General features: G+C 32.0%; 1 protein-coding gene across 1 annotated transcript; it reads left to right on the forward strand.

The window, feature by feature from the left end:
- The first annotated feature begins 13,347 nt into the window (after positions 1-13,347).
- Positions 13,348-16,933, forward strand: LOC143616657 (1-aminocyclopropane-1-carboxylate synthase-like). Its single transcript, XM_077089425.1, has 4 exons — positions 13,348-13,584; positions 13,680-13,811; positions 14,076-14,263; positions 15,661-16,933. Exons 1-4 carry the CDS (start codon positions 13,417-13,419, stop codon positions 16,688-16,690), a joined length of 1,518 nt encoding a protein of 505 aa, XP_076945540.1. The 5' UTR covers positions 13,348-13,416; the 3' UTR covers positions 16,691-16,933.
- Positions 16,934-17,423: the final 490 nt, after the last annotated feature.

Consider the following 17,423-nt stretch of genomic DNA (forward strand, 5'->3'; position numbering starts at 1 on the left):
GAATATTTTCTCTCTCTACATCGGTTTTCATGCCCCGACCCGATAATCTATATTTTCGTAAGCCGACTTGCCTCGAAGGTACGTGAGAACGAGTCTTGATGATCGGTGCACCTCATTTTGCGTGTCAAGCATCGTTTTGTGTGCCGAGTATCGTAGTGCATGTCAAGCTCTCAGGTTAGGACAGTTTAAGCTCTGGTACGCGATAGAGAGTATAAAAGCTGCTCGATCAATCTTAGTAATCGAACTCCGAATATCCGTATAAGGTAGGTGTTCTGCCTAAGTCATTATTTTATTATTATATGGCTTAGACCATAGTCAGGGGTATAGCCCAAACCTTGATCATAATTATGTTTACATAAGCTTTAAACATACAAAGGATTATAGTAATGTTTCTTTACAATTAAGAAACACAAATTTTACATTCATAAGGATATATAGTTTCTTCACGATTAAGAAACCTAACATTTTATATACAAAGAATATAGTTAAAATATTGTTTCTTCATGATTAAGGAACATAAGACTTTACATAAAAAGATAGCAGTCAATAAATGTTTCTTCTTGAAGAAGAAACAAATTATAGACGTTTCTTCATAAATAAGAAACTCAACATATGATTTGGTAAATAAACAGAAAGACTACAGGTCTTGATATTTTATTCAAACTAATGATCAGTCAAGGTTTAAAGCTATTAAAAACCAGACTAAAGGTTTATAGCCGGATCAAGAGACGATCCAGATATTTATATAAACCTATTTTATTATAGGTTAATCATCAATCAATCAATCATTCACAAAGGTTTTCAACGAGATCACCGCATCATTCAGAACAGGCAGTCATAGTTGAATATGTTAACATTTACAAATCAATCAAAGCATATTTATACTCGATAAGATGAACGGGTTGTTTATCTTAAGGAGTCAGTCAACGCTTACATGAGATTACGTGATCTCTAAAACATTATAATACAAGATAGAAAATAAAAAACAACTCAGACCGGTTACACATGTGTCTGGATTCAAACATAATTGTTTAGCCTAAACAGTCAAAGGCTACGTGGCCGCAGGCTAACAGTCATAAGCAGTTCTCCATTAGGGGCTACGTGGCTCGAAGAACTTTTGTGTGTGTAGGGAAGTGGTACAAATGCCAGAAGTAGAAATATTTCCGCTGAGCTTGTCAAGAAAACTATATTTGTATTGTAACGGTAATTTAAAAATTTTTAGAGTCAACGATTCACCAGCACATTGTTGAGGTATTTTCCCCACATTGCAGGGAAACATATTAGTACATGTAGCAAGGAATTATAGTCATTCATGGAGTTAGATGCTCGCAAGGTCATGATGGCTCAGTTTTTAATTACTAAAATATTATAAACAAGATTTAAACATAATTTATAAATCAAACACTCGGGTATTTAATATCCGAAAATTTTTCAAATAAATTAATACTTTATTATAACCAAAGTCTCCCACTAAAATAAATCGCAACTCTGACATATTTACAAAACATTTACCAACTATTGGTCATACACCAAGTTTTCAAATAAATTAATACTTTATTATAACCAAAGTCTCCCGCTAAAATAAATCGCAACTCTGACATATTTACAAAACATTTACCAACTATTGGTCATACACTTAGGCCCTAAGTCAGGATGTGACAGTAATCCTCTAGGATCGCGGCACACTTAATTAGTTTCTACAATACGAGTGACATGGGAATGACAATAGAAAAGATAACCCTTTGAATTTTCAGGATACCCATTCAAGAAGCAAGTAATAGTTTTAGGGTCAAGTTTTCTTAGCAAAGGGTTATAAAGTTTTGCCTTAGCAATACAACCCCATACTTTCATATATCTAAGACTCCCTTTCCTTCCTGTCCAGAGTTCATAAGGAGTTTTAGGGACAGACTTAGAATTAACTCTATTGAGTATATGAACGGATGCTTTTAAGGCTTCAGTCCAGAGGAATATAGATAAATTAGTGTTGGCAAACATACGACGTACCATATCCATAAGGGTTCGATTTCTCCGTTCGACGACACCATTTTGCTGAAGGGTACATGCATGGTGTATTGGTTCACAATCCCATGGCCCTTACAAAACTCATAAAATGGACCATGAGCTTGACCCACATTAGTATATCTTCCATAGTATTCACCGCCTCTATCTGATCTGACAACTTTTATTTGACGATCTAATTGTTTTTTAACTTCAGTTTTATAATATTTAAAAGTTGTAACAGATTCAGATTTTCCTTAATGAGATACATAACATATAGCGGGAATAATCATCGATGAAAGTGATAAATGAAGTATGTCCATCTATGCCAACAATGATGTAAGGACCACTAATATGAGTATGAATAAGTTATAATAAATTAGAGCTCCTATTGGTGCCTTTCTTATTTGTTGATGTCATTTTGCCTTTAAGGCATTTGACACATGTTCCAAAATCAGTAAAATCGAGATGTGGTAAGACTTCATTTTTCACGAGTCGGGTTAACCACTCTCGCGATATGTGTCCTAAACGTTGATGCCACGACATTGATGGAGTCTCTAAGTCTTATTTATCTTTAATCTTTGTGAGTGGGTCCTTAAGATTATATGAAAACAAATATTTATAAAAATTATCATCTAGTTCTAATTTATAAAGAGCACCATCCAAAAAGCCATAACCAAATACTTGTGAATAAAAAAATAGTAAGTTTCCCATGACCATGAGAAATATCAAAACTGTTCATGTCTAAATTTGGTCATAATACAAGATTTTGAGTAATCTCAGAAATATATAAGATGTCATAAAGTTTGATGCAAAAACCAGTTTTCATTACTAATTGTAAAGTTCCCACAACCTTGGCTTCAAGTTCTTTATCATTCCCAGTCTTAGTCTTTTATTTATCTTTCTAGCTTCCGGATTGAAAGGAATCCCAGAGTAGAATTGGTCACATAAACCATAGAACTAGAATAAAACTACCATATACTAGCTAGAATCAAGTATCATAAAGATATCATTACATTTCTTATCCAAACACTCCTAAAAGTCTGAGAAACCTTTCTGCTTATGAATGTACTTCTTACAGAACCTACAGAAAAGCTTTCCAGTGGAGTTCTGAGAGCTGGATGAAGCACCTGTATTAGTCTTCTGAACTTTAGCAACCTCCTTTATTGGAATTGGTGGCAATGTAAGCTACTTTAGGTTTCTCCAACTTCATACGCTCTTCCTCTTGCACGCACATAACAATTAGCTCATTCATAGTCCATTTCTCTTTCTAAGTGTTGTAATTGATCTTGAAAGCTTTATATGCAACTGGAAGAGAAGTCATGATGATGTGCACCATATAACCATCACTGATCTCCATGACTAATCCCTTCGGCTTATGGATCTTGTTGTTCATCATCAAAATGTGCCAACGAATGCCAATTCTTCCATAATACTTAGTAGTCACCAACTTGGAAATAAGAGTAATAGCATGTGCCTTAGACATTCCTTTGCATTGATCTACCACGAAAACCATATAGGTTTTAGCATTTTCAGAGTCTAGAATGGATCCTTTTATTGGCATGCTAATGGAGTTTTTCATAAGCATTAGAGACATACTGTTACACCTCATCCATTTTTTGAACAACTAGTGCTGAGAAGGAGTGCTTTCATCGGTCAGTGCTGGAGGTTCAGCCTCGGTTAGAGCATAGTCAAAATCCAGGAAAATGAGATTAAGCATACGAGAGTCCCTCCAAGTAGCAAAGTTATCTCCAGTTAATGTTGTGATTCCGCCATCAGAAGCTAATGTAAATTAGATGAGGATATTAAGATACTAAACTAGAAGAAACTTAGAGTGATCTAGAGGAAAATTAAACTTAGGCAGTCATAAATAAGGACCATTTTTATAATTATCAAGTTGTGATAATAAATTTCTATTATTAACATCAAACTAATAGTAGGGTTGGCATATCGTGTATACCCGTACACGATAAGACACGAACACAATAACACACGAACACGATGGTTGTGGTATGTAAGAATGGCCGGAGAGAGATATGGTCGGCGACTGGAAGAAGGTCGATGACGGGAGATGGCCAGCGATAGTGGATGGATGATGTCATGATGTGATATTGAGAGGCGACGACTGTGGTTTGTAACTTGTAAGAATGATTTGGATGAATTTAGGCTTAGAGATATAATATAACTATAATATATATATATATATATATAGGGGATAGTTCAGTGAAGAAATCATATTAGTGTGAGAAGTGTGAGAAGTTATTTATAACCATTGATTAGATTTATCAATGGCCTACATTGATTATAAAATTTTTGTAATTAATAATTCATTGTTTTAATGGCTTTTTAATTAAAAGGGGTAGTGTAGTAATCTTGTTTTTGGAAGATACGTTGAAATTGTGGAATGTTATCCAAAATTCCCATAATCATGCTACCATCATCAATTTTCCATATGTCCCAAAGATATCAAGAATTGTTTCCATATTTTTATATTTCCATTTTTCCAAAGATAAATTAATTTTGTTTTTACGGAAGCTATGTATTATAGTGTAGGTTAATGTAGGGAATTGTGATACACACGTTTGTTAAAAATATTTATGTTTGTAAATCATTTTAGGGATGTTTTGGGAAAAGATTTATCGAAATTATTTGTATTTTTGTATGGTATTATAACATAGTTTGAGTGATGTATGAAAGTGTAGGATAGTTACGATACTAATGTGTGGTTCAATAAACTTGTGTAGGACATTGTAGGTGAACATATAGTTTATTTGACTACATGTAGTTTCTAAATTTTTGTAGGACAGTGTAGGGTTCAATAAATTTGCAAAGGGCCGTGTAGTGACACATGTAGTTGTTTAAACAAACTTTTTGACAACTCATTTTATCTGACTACATGTAGTTGTGTCTGAATGATGAATGATGATGACTACTTTTGAATGGCATTGTAGTGAATTGTTAGCCATGACTTATGCTAAAAATGTTCGTGTGTATAATAATAATAATAATGCTCTAACTTGTATGATCAGCTAAAAATTAGAATAATTATTCGATATTATTGTTTATTGAAGTAACTTTTAAAAATAATTTGATTTGGTAATTTGAAACTACCAAATACAATTAATACATGCCATATAAAAGAAATTATCAAGTTTACTAACATGTCCTTACATTTAATTAAATGAGAAAAAGAAAAAAAAAATCTGATTGATTTAAATCATTTCTTACACCTCTCACACTAATATGACTTCTCACATGAACTTAAACATATATATATATATATATATATATATATATATATATAATTTTTAAAATAACCAGGTATTAACAGGTATCTAACATGTAAACATGTATTAAACCTGTTTAGACACGAAAATTAACAGGTAATTTTTTGTCTATATGTTTAGTACATGAAACATGTTAAGGCCTTACATGTTACCTGTTAAAGTCGTGTAGGTACATGTCGTGTATCCGTGTCTCATGTATAAATTTCCAACCCTAAGTAATAGGCTACATTAATTAAAAATCTACTTAAAGAAAATATAAATCATCTTTGGGCATACTTAAAATTTATTTGAGTATATGTGCAAAACAATTGTAGCACATCACCTTTATGCAGAAGTGAGACAACCATTTTAACTATGCACGAATAAGTTTTGCTGGATATAAATGTAACACATCAACTTTGGGTAGAAGTGAGACTTTTAAATTATGTTAGGCTAAATTAACAAAGTTTATATTAGACTTGAATGATAGGGTAGATGTAACACATCACATTTGGACAAAAGTGATACACCAAAATTCATTCAAGTAAAGTTTTTTATGTTTTGTAAAATTTTATAAGTTCTTAGTGTTTACAAAACATGTAATTAGTTAATAGCAAACAAACTGTTGGCGGGGATCGAACTTGTTTTCAGAAAATGTTACTTCTCGGTAATTTTAGTGTTTTTGGGAATTTTATATTCTCAGAAAAATATGAGTTCTCAGGAATTTTTAGGTTCTCGAGAACTTGTTCTCAAGAACTTGTGCTCGAAAATAATGCTAGTTTATGGGAATAAGGGTTTTCGGGTTTTATGTGTTTTCGGGGACTTAGTATTTCAAGGAACTATGTGTTTCCTAGAACTTAATGTTTCCGAAAACTCCTTGGAACTCACATACAAGTTATACTTCATTTTTATCCAACCCGACTTCATTTCTCTTTGTTAAACGTTGTACATGGCTAGTAGAAAGAAGAAAGTCACAAACAAACCTCCAGATCTGGTTCGATAATCTATGTTGCATGTAAGATCTACGATTGGATTTGGACCTGACGCAGTTGATTCAGGTAAACATGTAGTTATTCATCAATTTGAAACAATACCTATTACATCTAATTGTCAGTTGAACAAACCGGAAAAATGTTGCCAGTTATTTCTTCATTTGCGTCTAGTTCGATGAGTGGGGGTATTGCATACGGTATACTATTGATTTCTAACAATTTTGATGGTTCTCCTTTTGTTCAATATTCCTCCCTGAAATCTTTTCCGACACCTTTTATGTTGATTCCAACACCGCATGGTCATGTTTCATTTTCGTATTCAAGAATGGGCAATAGCCTGTGTTGTGGATGATGAACATAGGTTTGGAGACAATCGGGTTTTCAGAGGACATATTCACACTTAACGATTGGAGTTGGGTTTCTGTCTAATCGTTAGAATTTATTTGTTCCCGAATTGAATGCCGGGCCGTTCGTTGAAGATAAAAGTATATCGAACCCATATGAAGTTTTACCGTGAGCAGATTGTATCCATTGAGCAAATATAGGTTCTATTAAGATTTGCTTTTCCGGAGTACCAAAGGCAAGCATGGATCCTAAATTGACGGGTTAGTGTGAGCTTATCCATGCGGTTATGCACTCTTCGAATATGAATCCATTTTCTGAAAGATCCTGGCTTTCGTGCTTTGGTGGGTCTCCGAGATCCTTTCGATGACCTATGTTGTGTTGAAGGGATATCTATATAATCCAGTCGATTGCTATTGGTTTGACACCAATAATGGGAGCCGCTTTAGTATGTTAAGGATATATATGTATCCATAATAGAAAATTTTGAGTTTCCTATATATTCTGTTGTTCTATCAATCATCTTTTTTCATTTTTTCTGCTGTCCATGATCTGTAAATATCCATGTTATATGCAAGTAACCCGATGCACACATGTACTGTCCTATTAGGATAAATAATAAGGAAATGGCGTATCAATTCAAGCTATAAATAAATAAAAAGATAAACTATTTGGTATCGTCTTTTTGTATCACTAGGCAAATGATCAAATCTTTGTTAGAACAATTTGGTGGTGGTGGTTGCAAGTAGTGGATTAGTAGTTGTGGTGGGTGATGGCCGATGCTGAATGATAATAGATGATGTTGGTTGATGATAGATGATGATTAGGTGGTCGTGTGGGATCCATTTTTCATTATTATTCATTGAAAAATATCACATCAGCAAGAACAATATAACAGAGTTAGTGTTTCATTACTTAGGCCATTCTTTGTGGTCGGCATAAGGGCGGTAAGGTTGGTGTACACCATCGAGGGGCGGTAGAGTGGCGGTTTCGTGAAGACGGGCAGCTTAGAGGAGGTGTGGTGGGCCTCGTGTTTTTTTCTCTCTATCTCTCTCACACAAACACATCACATACAAATACACGCACACACACACACAAATATATATATACATACATATATATATATATATTGGGGTGGTAATGAGGCATTAAACCAAAGCGAGGCTTTATGGAGAGGGACTTTGAAGCCCATTTTCCTACGTAGCAGTGAAGTGGAGGGGCGACGGATCCCCCTCCCTAAAGAATGGTCTTAGGGAGTGATAGAAAGAAAAAAGATGATAGTTGAAAGTGGTGGATAACATTTATTTAGTTGAAAGTGTTCCCGACCAAAAAGTGAATGTTGAAATTATTTAAATCCAATAACCCTTATTTTATTTAATATGGTGAAAAGATAAGGATTATATTTTGATGCACTCTATTACAATATATGGTAAATATCCCATACAAAATGTCTTATTATATGTACAAGACAACCCGTATCCATTAAATCACATCACATGATTTTAAAATCATCGATTTATTATCCAATTAATTATCATATCATCCAAACAAACAGATTTGAATCGTTAATCGATCAAACTTGTCTTAACGGAAAACGTTTTTAGCGTAATTATGAAAACAAATATGGATTTGAGTGTAATTGGATTTTAACTTTGAGCGCAATTTGCATTTACCTTAGGCGTAATTCGCGTACCTAATATGTACGAGAAGCGATTATTCTAAAGTAAACTTCCTTTACAATATATTATATGGGTAAGGTTAAAATACGAAGTACAACAAAAATGAGAAGGGTGAGAAAGAATCTAATCCATTGATCTTAGATTTGGATGGTGAGGATTAATTTAAAAATAAAAATTGATGAAAATGGCATGAATGTAATAACCCACTTATGATAACTTTCTCTCTTCACATGCAAGGCACATGTCAATTCCTCAATCATTTTAAAACGTCTATAAATTATTCATACGACATTTTTTTAGAAATTTTTTTACCATATTAACAAGCGTTTTTTATCTTTAATATGAATATCATATTGTTATATAAAAATAAAAAAAAGGTAGTGAGTTTTTTTATATTGTGTTATTTGGTTGTCTATTGTGTTTCTTAATTGAGTTTTTCTATGCATTGTGTTATAGATTTTGGTCATTGTGTTTTTCAATCGATACTCATATTAAAGATAAAAATTAAAACAAAGATTACGTCATTGTGTCTTTCGTTCGTCATTGTGTCTTTGTACTCAGCATTTGTCTTTATACTTATTTTTGTGTTATAATCATTGTGCTCAATATTCACTTAATTTGAGAAAAATAGTATTATGTTCACTGTGTATTACGTTCAAGTCATTGTACGTGTAATATATAGATTCCATTGTGTTTTACGTTTCAGGTCATTGCATCATATGTATTTACCATTGTGTCTTACGTTTCAGGCCATTGTGGTGTGATATGTATTCATTATTGTGTTTTATGTTTCAGGTTATTGTGGAATATATATTCATCATTGTGTTTTATGTATTAGATAATTTGTTGATATTTTTCATTATATTTACATATTATTACACAACGGTGTTATTGATATTTATAAAAACACAATGATCTTTCGAAAGACACAATGACCAAAAAACACAATAGCAAACATAAAGACACAATGCCGGAAAAATATACAAATGTAAACAAAAAGACACAATGACGTAAATTATTTTTTATTCTTATATTACAAAATCATACGCATATTAAAGATAAAAAACGCTTGTTAAGGTAAATTTTATTTTAAAAAAATCATATGAAAAAATTATAGGTGTTTAAAAATGATGAAGGAATTAAGATATGACTTGCATATGAAAGAGAAAATGTGTACAATTAATTTTATACTTTTTCTTCTTTGGTCCATACTTGACAATATCAATTAATTATAGATTCTGACATTTTTTATTTTTATTGCTCTTAATAGAATGACTCAAACATATATTATATATGTCAAATTTAAAACAGTCAAATCAAACTAAAATATAATATATTAATACACGATTACAAAATATAAGTAGAAACAAACGTTTTTAGCACGCATGCATATCTAACCCTTGAAAACCAGTTTAGTTTTTATTTATAAGAAAAGACTTTGGTTTGAGTGACTTGTGTCCGGGGGCGGTAGAAGGAAGGAAGTAGACCTAACTAAGGGAATCAATGACCATTCTAAACAGCCCACATGCTTACAATTCATGTACATTCCGACAAACCATTTGACAATTCCAAGTCCTAAAGTGTAACCCCACGAATCATCGTCATACTTTCCAGATTTATGTTCCCACTATTTTAAAAGGTTCAAAATACTTTACTTACAAATTTGGATATATATTAATTCAATTCTGACCTCAAGTTATTTGATTATATTTTAGAGTATAATTAACAAATTAAGCTATAAAATTCTTCTTGTAGTAGGTTCGAAATCAAGGGGCCAAGACCGAATAGGAGAAAAATTCGTCAAACAAGTTATCTTTTTGTATTCTATTAATTTAATGATTTAATTATTATAATTTTTTTTAGGATGTTAATGTTATCAATAGTCACCATTATCTCATTGTCTCGTTATGCTAGCGCCATGCAATGTCCTTGAACTCTTAATGATCAACAATGTGTCATGCGTATCATCTAGGTACACTGGTTTATTATGTCGTATACTTATCAAGGAGTGACACCAACTTTAAAGTTAAAAGAAATGTAATAACATACATTTTAAAGTTAAAAGAAACTTACAACGGAATCCTTTGCCTTGGAGTCAATCCATTCAACATTTTATTGTAAATCGATCTTATCCAAGTTCCCAACCTCCTTCAAAGGCTTGCCTCCGCTACAAAACAATCTGTCCAAATTAAGGTCTTGACCTTTCTTCCCATGTGATTATATTCCTACTTTCATGTAGTATAATACGGAGGCCATGTTTTTTCCCTATAAAGCGGCTTTTGAAAGTTAATGTTGGTGTGCTATGTTTATTTACACTGGATAGCATCTCGTATCGCTTTTTAGTTTAAGTGTGACGTAGAGATTTGTGAGTCGGGAGTATGTTTGCAGTTTGCCCCTTCCCTTAGTTAATGATGTTTCTACATTACTGTGATCCTAAGCCATCCTAGTTGTTGACCATCGACCATTGTTGATCCTAATTGAAATTAATTCTCACTGGTGAACCTAAATTATTTTTATATATGCAACCATGGGAAAAACATTGACAGTACTGAAACTAATGTCATGGGGTATACATTCACGCTCTTTAACTCTACGTAGGCAAAACATTATCTACTTTACCTCATTTCTCTCCACATAACCCTAACCCTTGTTTGTCTCTATTTAATGTAAAATTGATTCTTATATCATTTTGTGTGTAGAAGATTTTAAGGCTCGATAACATTAATTAACTCATCTTGCATTTAACACCTTTTAACCTACGAAGGGACTAAGGGACTGTCACTCGTTAACCCTTGCAAACTCATCTTTAAAACCCTGAGCGTTAAAGTATTTACTGATCATGGCCTAAGTGCCCTTGATTTCCCCTAATTGACCAACATTGAATCTTACTAACCATCCTTGGCCAATATTGAAACTAATTGCTTGTAATAAATCCTAAGGGTGATTATCCATAATTGGCCAATATTAACCATCTATATAAGTATTTAACCAATATTAACACTAGTTGCCCTAATTAATCCCAGTTGTTTATCTTGACTAATATTAATTACCGAAGTTGCCCTATTTGATCAATATTAACCCTCACTTACCAATATTGACCTTAACACGCCTCTTATCGATCTTGTAAGATGACCGGCCAGTAACTAATATTGACCCTAATAGAAATTAGATGACCCTAACTGAATACTTTTACTATTTCTCGACCAATTTACGACAATATTTTGCTTCTTGAATAATCGATTTTTGTATCGTTTTTTAATAATTTTGTGACCTGTTACCCTTTTAATGTTATCCTTTCGTGGTTGATTTTACGACCACATTTTATGTTTTATTAATTTTTGATTTTAATGTTTTCTTTACATATTATTATTATTATTAATGTTTATATTACTGTTGAACTTTGATTTATCTGTATTGCTTCATATATATGTACTTTAGAGCTGAGGGTCTCTCTGGAAGCCATCTCTTTATCCCTTTGGATAGAGGTACGGTGTGACTACATCCCACCCTCCTCAGACCCTACTTATAGCTTTGCTGTTGATGACACTACACTGGGTATGATTGATTGATTGATTGATTAATTTTTGATTTTGTGACTAAGTTTTAGGACCGCTTTTGCGAAAGTCGGAAGACTTTACGACAGTTGTACGTGTTAACTAAATCAAATTCAGTAGCTAGATGTGTGACCATTTTATTGCAGTCACTAATGTGGTCGCCTTGTTTATGACGTTTGCGACCAAACTTTGTTGCAACTAATTTTGTCTTGGTTGTTGATTTGTTGGTAATCTAGAGATTGTTTTCCTGACGAATTTAGCTTTTATTTTTTAACCACTAGGGACAGTATATGCTACTAAAATTATTCTAGTCGCTATATTTACTAACCTTTTATTTGTTAATAATTTAAAGTTATCTTGCTCTATAACTTTATTAAATTAACTAGCTTTAACACCCGTGTGATGGATGAGATGTTTTTAAAAAAATATAATTAAGCTATAAATTTTAAATGATTGAATTTAATATAAAAATCTATATTTTATCAAACTAAATGGTTTTATAAGTTCAAATTAAATTTTCTAATAAAATATTTATATGAATATGTGGTGTATTTTCGCACAATCTCCTCATAATCACGATAAAGATGCACATAGTGATATTACAAGTTGTAGTTATATTTTTAACGGAATATTGAATTCTAACAAAATATGATAAAGTGCTTCATTATGAATGACATAAAAAAACATCATATACAAAATTAACATGAATAAAACACGTTTTTGTATTAAAGTTTCGAAGAGATAGGTGAAAACTCCATGGATTCATAAAGATTGAATTAATATGTGAGAATAAAATTGTTATTCATTTATAAATATTTCGTATTTATCATCTTAGCGCTATAAATATCATTCTATAAATTGATTTAATAAAAAAAACGTAGAAAGATGTAAATATATTTTGATTGCATGTATTGACATAAATACCCACATATTTTTAATCTTTGTAATTTAGACAATTATTATTTGATTAAATGATATATTGATATATCTTGATTACGCTGACATACGTATGTTTTCATAAAAATAAAAAATAGTTTGAGCGGAAAATTTATGCCATGAATGAATCTTCAAGTGACACATGTTTCAGTTATTTTATTTTATTAAAATAGGTAGATGACTGCATTTACAATTAATCAAATTTCAAAAACAATATTTATGACCACTTTACGACATTAAAAACTTAATAACTAATTTTGTGACAGATTTTATTTCGGTTTCTAATATATACACTAGTGGACTAGTGTATATATTGATCGTATTGCTGTATTTGCCAAGTACGTACGTTCGCTCACGCAAGTGATTACGAAATTTACAATAACCTTGATTTGAAAAGTTGAGTCACTTTTTTCTCTCTCTAAATTCGTGTACTCCACACTAGTCCACAAATAAACACATGCAAGTCAAACACAACTCTAAATTTGCATACCTTACAATTACATGCCTATATATATGACCTCAATTCCTACACTTTCTTCATTGTCTTGTGAGATAACTAAAAACATATACTTAGTTAGTTTCTTTGAAATAATTCTCTCACAAGAAACACTTAATATCTTCTAGATTTCACACACAACCAGAAAACAAAATGGCGTCCTTGAGAGAAAACAAAACCGTTTTGTCAAAGATTGCAACAAGTGAGCAACATGGTGAGAATTCACCTTACTTTGATGGATGGAAAGCTTATGATCAAGATCCATTTCATCTTACAGAAAACCCTAATGGTGTTATTCAAATGGGATTGGCAGAAAACCAGGTTTGTTTCTGTTCAAAGTTATGATATAATTAGTCATGTATATATACCATCATGAAGAATTACAGGTTACTTAATTAGTTTCATTATTCTTTCAGCTTTCACTCGATTTGATTGAAAAATGGGTTGCAAAGAATCCGAAATCATCGATTTGTACCAAGGATGGAGTTAGCCAATTTAAGGATATCGCAAATTTTCAAGATTATCATGGCTTATATGAATTCCGAAAGGTGAGTAATATGAAATGTGTATGAGATAAAAATAATACACTACATAAAATTACAATAAATATAATACATATGAATTTGATTGTTAATATATACATATATTTTTTTGGGCTTGAAAGTTGTTTTCATTCATCTAAGAGTAGTGTTTAATTAACATTGAAATAAAAGGCAGAGCCGTTTTTGAATGATAAAAATAAGTCGTTTAAAAATAACATTAACAGATCATGAGTTCATAACATTATTATACATAATTTGTTTGTGTTTCAGGCGGTATCAAACTTTATGGCGAAAGCAAGAGGAAATAGAGTTACGTTTGATCCCGATCGAAATAGAGTTACGTTTGATCCCGATCGCATTGTGATGGGCGGTGGAGCCACTGGAGCAAGTGAATCCTTAATGTTTTGCTTGGCAGATCCTGGTGATGGATTTCTTGTGCCGACTCCATATTATCCTGCGTAAGTATATACATGTATTAACTTTATTTATCTTTCTTTAATATTAGAGTTTGTTGTGTGTGTATAATATGAACACTTGTAAACAAATTATTTGTATTAAGCATGCCGTTTTTAATCATGTCACCCATTAAAGAAAAAAATTGAATAATTGTAAAAGATCAAGCACTATGTTTCTTTTTATGAATAAACTATTTCTTTTGAACTAAAGCCAGAATTTTATATCTATTTATATTTAAAAATATAGTCACTAAATGGTGGTTTGAGCATATTTGCATATTTTTCAAATTTATGTGCTTTAAAAATGCCAATGCTTTTTGTAAAAATACACTATTGTATATGTATAATATATTATACATATGAGGAGATAAAAACATAACTTTTCATAGTTTTAAGCAATTTCAATTTTTAAGACATATGATACAATACTGTAAAGCTAAATCTTCCTAACACATGAAAAATCCCCCTAGTCTTTTTTAAATATCAATAAATTTTTTATATGATATCTTTTTAGAAAAATTAATAATTACTTTTAATTTTTAATATATGTATGTTATTGCTACATAGAAGTTTGAAAATAATTAAGTTTTAACTAGGTTTTAGTTAATTGGGTAGTGCCTTTTTTTCATTCAAAATATTATCACCAATCTAAGTGTTATGTGTGTACGTGTACGTCATAAAACATCCAAGTCATGTCCCAAGATTTGGATAAAACATTCCTACTATCAAAATCATATCAAAAAGGTAGTAATCAGTTTGGTTAACCATTTTGGATTAGACCATCTACACATGCTTAGCTAGCTGCCAGTTGGCTTGGTCAACTCAATTTATTGAATTCTAAATAGACTATTCAAATATTGATTTTGACATGATGTGTCAATTGCTAGTTTTATTAGGAAAGAGAAAAACTTTTCAAATGTTCCCATTGACCTACAATATCAAAGGAAGATAAACAACCCTCATAAACCTATTCTGTTGATATATAGTTGGTGAGTCAAAGTCAAAACCATTTTATACTTTTTCATATACACACCTTAATAAAAGTTATGATATACAATCCGGATGTTTCAATTAAAATGATATAAATATACAATGTAAAAGTTTTTTATAACATTAATTACACTACTCCTAAACTACGTCGTTTTTTTTTCTAAACTGCCGTCGTACCTAAGGTTTGAACCAAAGACCACCCATCAGGCATAAGTCTCTTTTATACATTATTTTCATAAATATTGAACATTTTTTCATTCTTTAGACTCAAACTCGATCGAAAACTAAAGTTTTCATATAGATGACACGTCTCTTCTTTCTTTCTTTCTTTCTTTCTTTCTCTTTAATATTATGTTACATGCCTACACCGGTTCATATTTGGTTATTGAACTATTTAATTTCCTTTCCAGATTTGACAGAGACCTAAGATGGAGAACTGGAGTGCAACTAGTCCCAATAATCTGTGACAGTTCAAATGATTTCAAGATTACTGAAGAAGCACTTAAATCAGCTTATGAAAATGCAATTGCATCCAACATAAAAGTCAAAGGTTTGATCGTTGCAAATCCTTCAAATCCTCTAGGCACAACTATGGATAAAGATACCCTAAAAACCCTAATGAGATTCATCAATGACAAAAACATTCATCTTGTATGTGATGAAATTTATGCGGCTACTATCTTTAACACACCTGAATTTGTCTCTATTTCTGAGGTCCTACAAGAAATGGAACAAGAATCAATGAACCAAGTAAACCGCGAGCTCGTACACATTATTTATAGCTTGTCGAAAGATATGGGGCTCCCGGGGTTTCGTGTTGGTATTTTGTATTCATACAATGACCACGTTGTGAATACCACAAGAAAAATGTCGAGTTTTGGATTGATCTCTTCGCAGACTCAACTTTTTCTAGCTTCAATCCTTTCGGATGAAGAATTCGTTGAGGGTTTTCTAAGGGAAAGTTCGAAGAGGTTGGCCAAACGGCACAATTTTTTCACTCAAGGGCTTGAAAAAGATGGGATTACTTGCTTAGCAAGTAACGCGGGACTCTTTGTTTGGATGGATTTGCGTAGGCTTTTAAATAAGCCTACGTTTGATGAGGAAATGGAGCTGTGGAGATTGATTATCACCGATGTTAAACTCAATGTCTCCCCTGGTTCTTCATTCCACTGCACTGAGCCCGGATGGTTCAGGGTTTGCTTTGCAAATATGGATGATGAAACGGTCGAGATTGCATTGAAAAGGATACATGCTTTTGTTAAGAATGGAAGAAAGAATGAGAGAACAACAATGAACAATAAGAGAAGCAAGCCCTTTCAAAAGAATCTTCGACTTAGTTTTACGTCACGCTTATATGATGAAGGTACTATAATGTCACCTCGTATAATGTCTCCTCATTCACCCTTTGCTCGATCGCCACTAGTTCAAGCAAGGACTTAATTGATATGCTAACAGCTTAATAACTCGTACGAACAGAATAAACTGGAAGATTGATTTCTACTGGTCTTTGGTATAAGGAAATCTAGTGTGAATTATTGTTAGTAATCTTATGTAGTTGTGTGTATGAATTCTAAGTATGACATGATTGTTATTCAATTGTATGTAACAGTTGATGAAGTTTTTTCAGCATACTTTGTATGTTGATAATATTTGGCTATCATGTAACTGATCTGTTTTTTAATATGATAATATTTTTTAAGTTATATGTTTAATTGTCCTTTTGCCTTCTATTAAACTATAACTTGTATAACCATGCATGGCCTAATGGTCTAGTGATATGATGTTCATCTTTACAAAACGATATGATGGGTGTAAATCCTTGCAAATGCAAGATTGGGGTAGTTTTAGTGGAAACAAATTTGTTATTAAAAAAAATATACAAAATAATAATATATAACATGTGTAAACAGCTAACAGCATTATTTCAAGTTTTCAATCAACAAAACTAGCAAGTCATTTATATTGAAATCACTCATGTTTAAGGCTCATCTTACCAACATTATTAGAAATTTGGGCAATTGTGGCCAAATGACAATTTGATACGGAAGACCATATCTTTAAAATGTTCTCAAAACATAAATCTTTTAAGGCTTTCAAATCTAAGAGGCACTCAAAGTTAATTAGGTGTTAACATAAGTGAGGGCGGCAATTCTTGACATGACACGAAACACGA

Source organism: Bidens hawaiensis, unplaced genomic scaffold (genome assembly GCF_021521415.1).
Source record: "Bidens hawaiensis isolate Kalapana, Puna unplaced genomic scaffold, B.hawaiensis_p1.1 tig00048444_1, whole genome shotgun sequence".
Lineage (NCBI taxonomy): Eukaryota > Viridiplantae > Streptophyta > Magnoliopsida > Asterales > Asteraceae > Bidens > Bidens hawaiensis.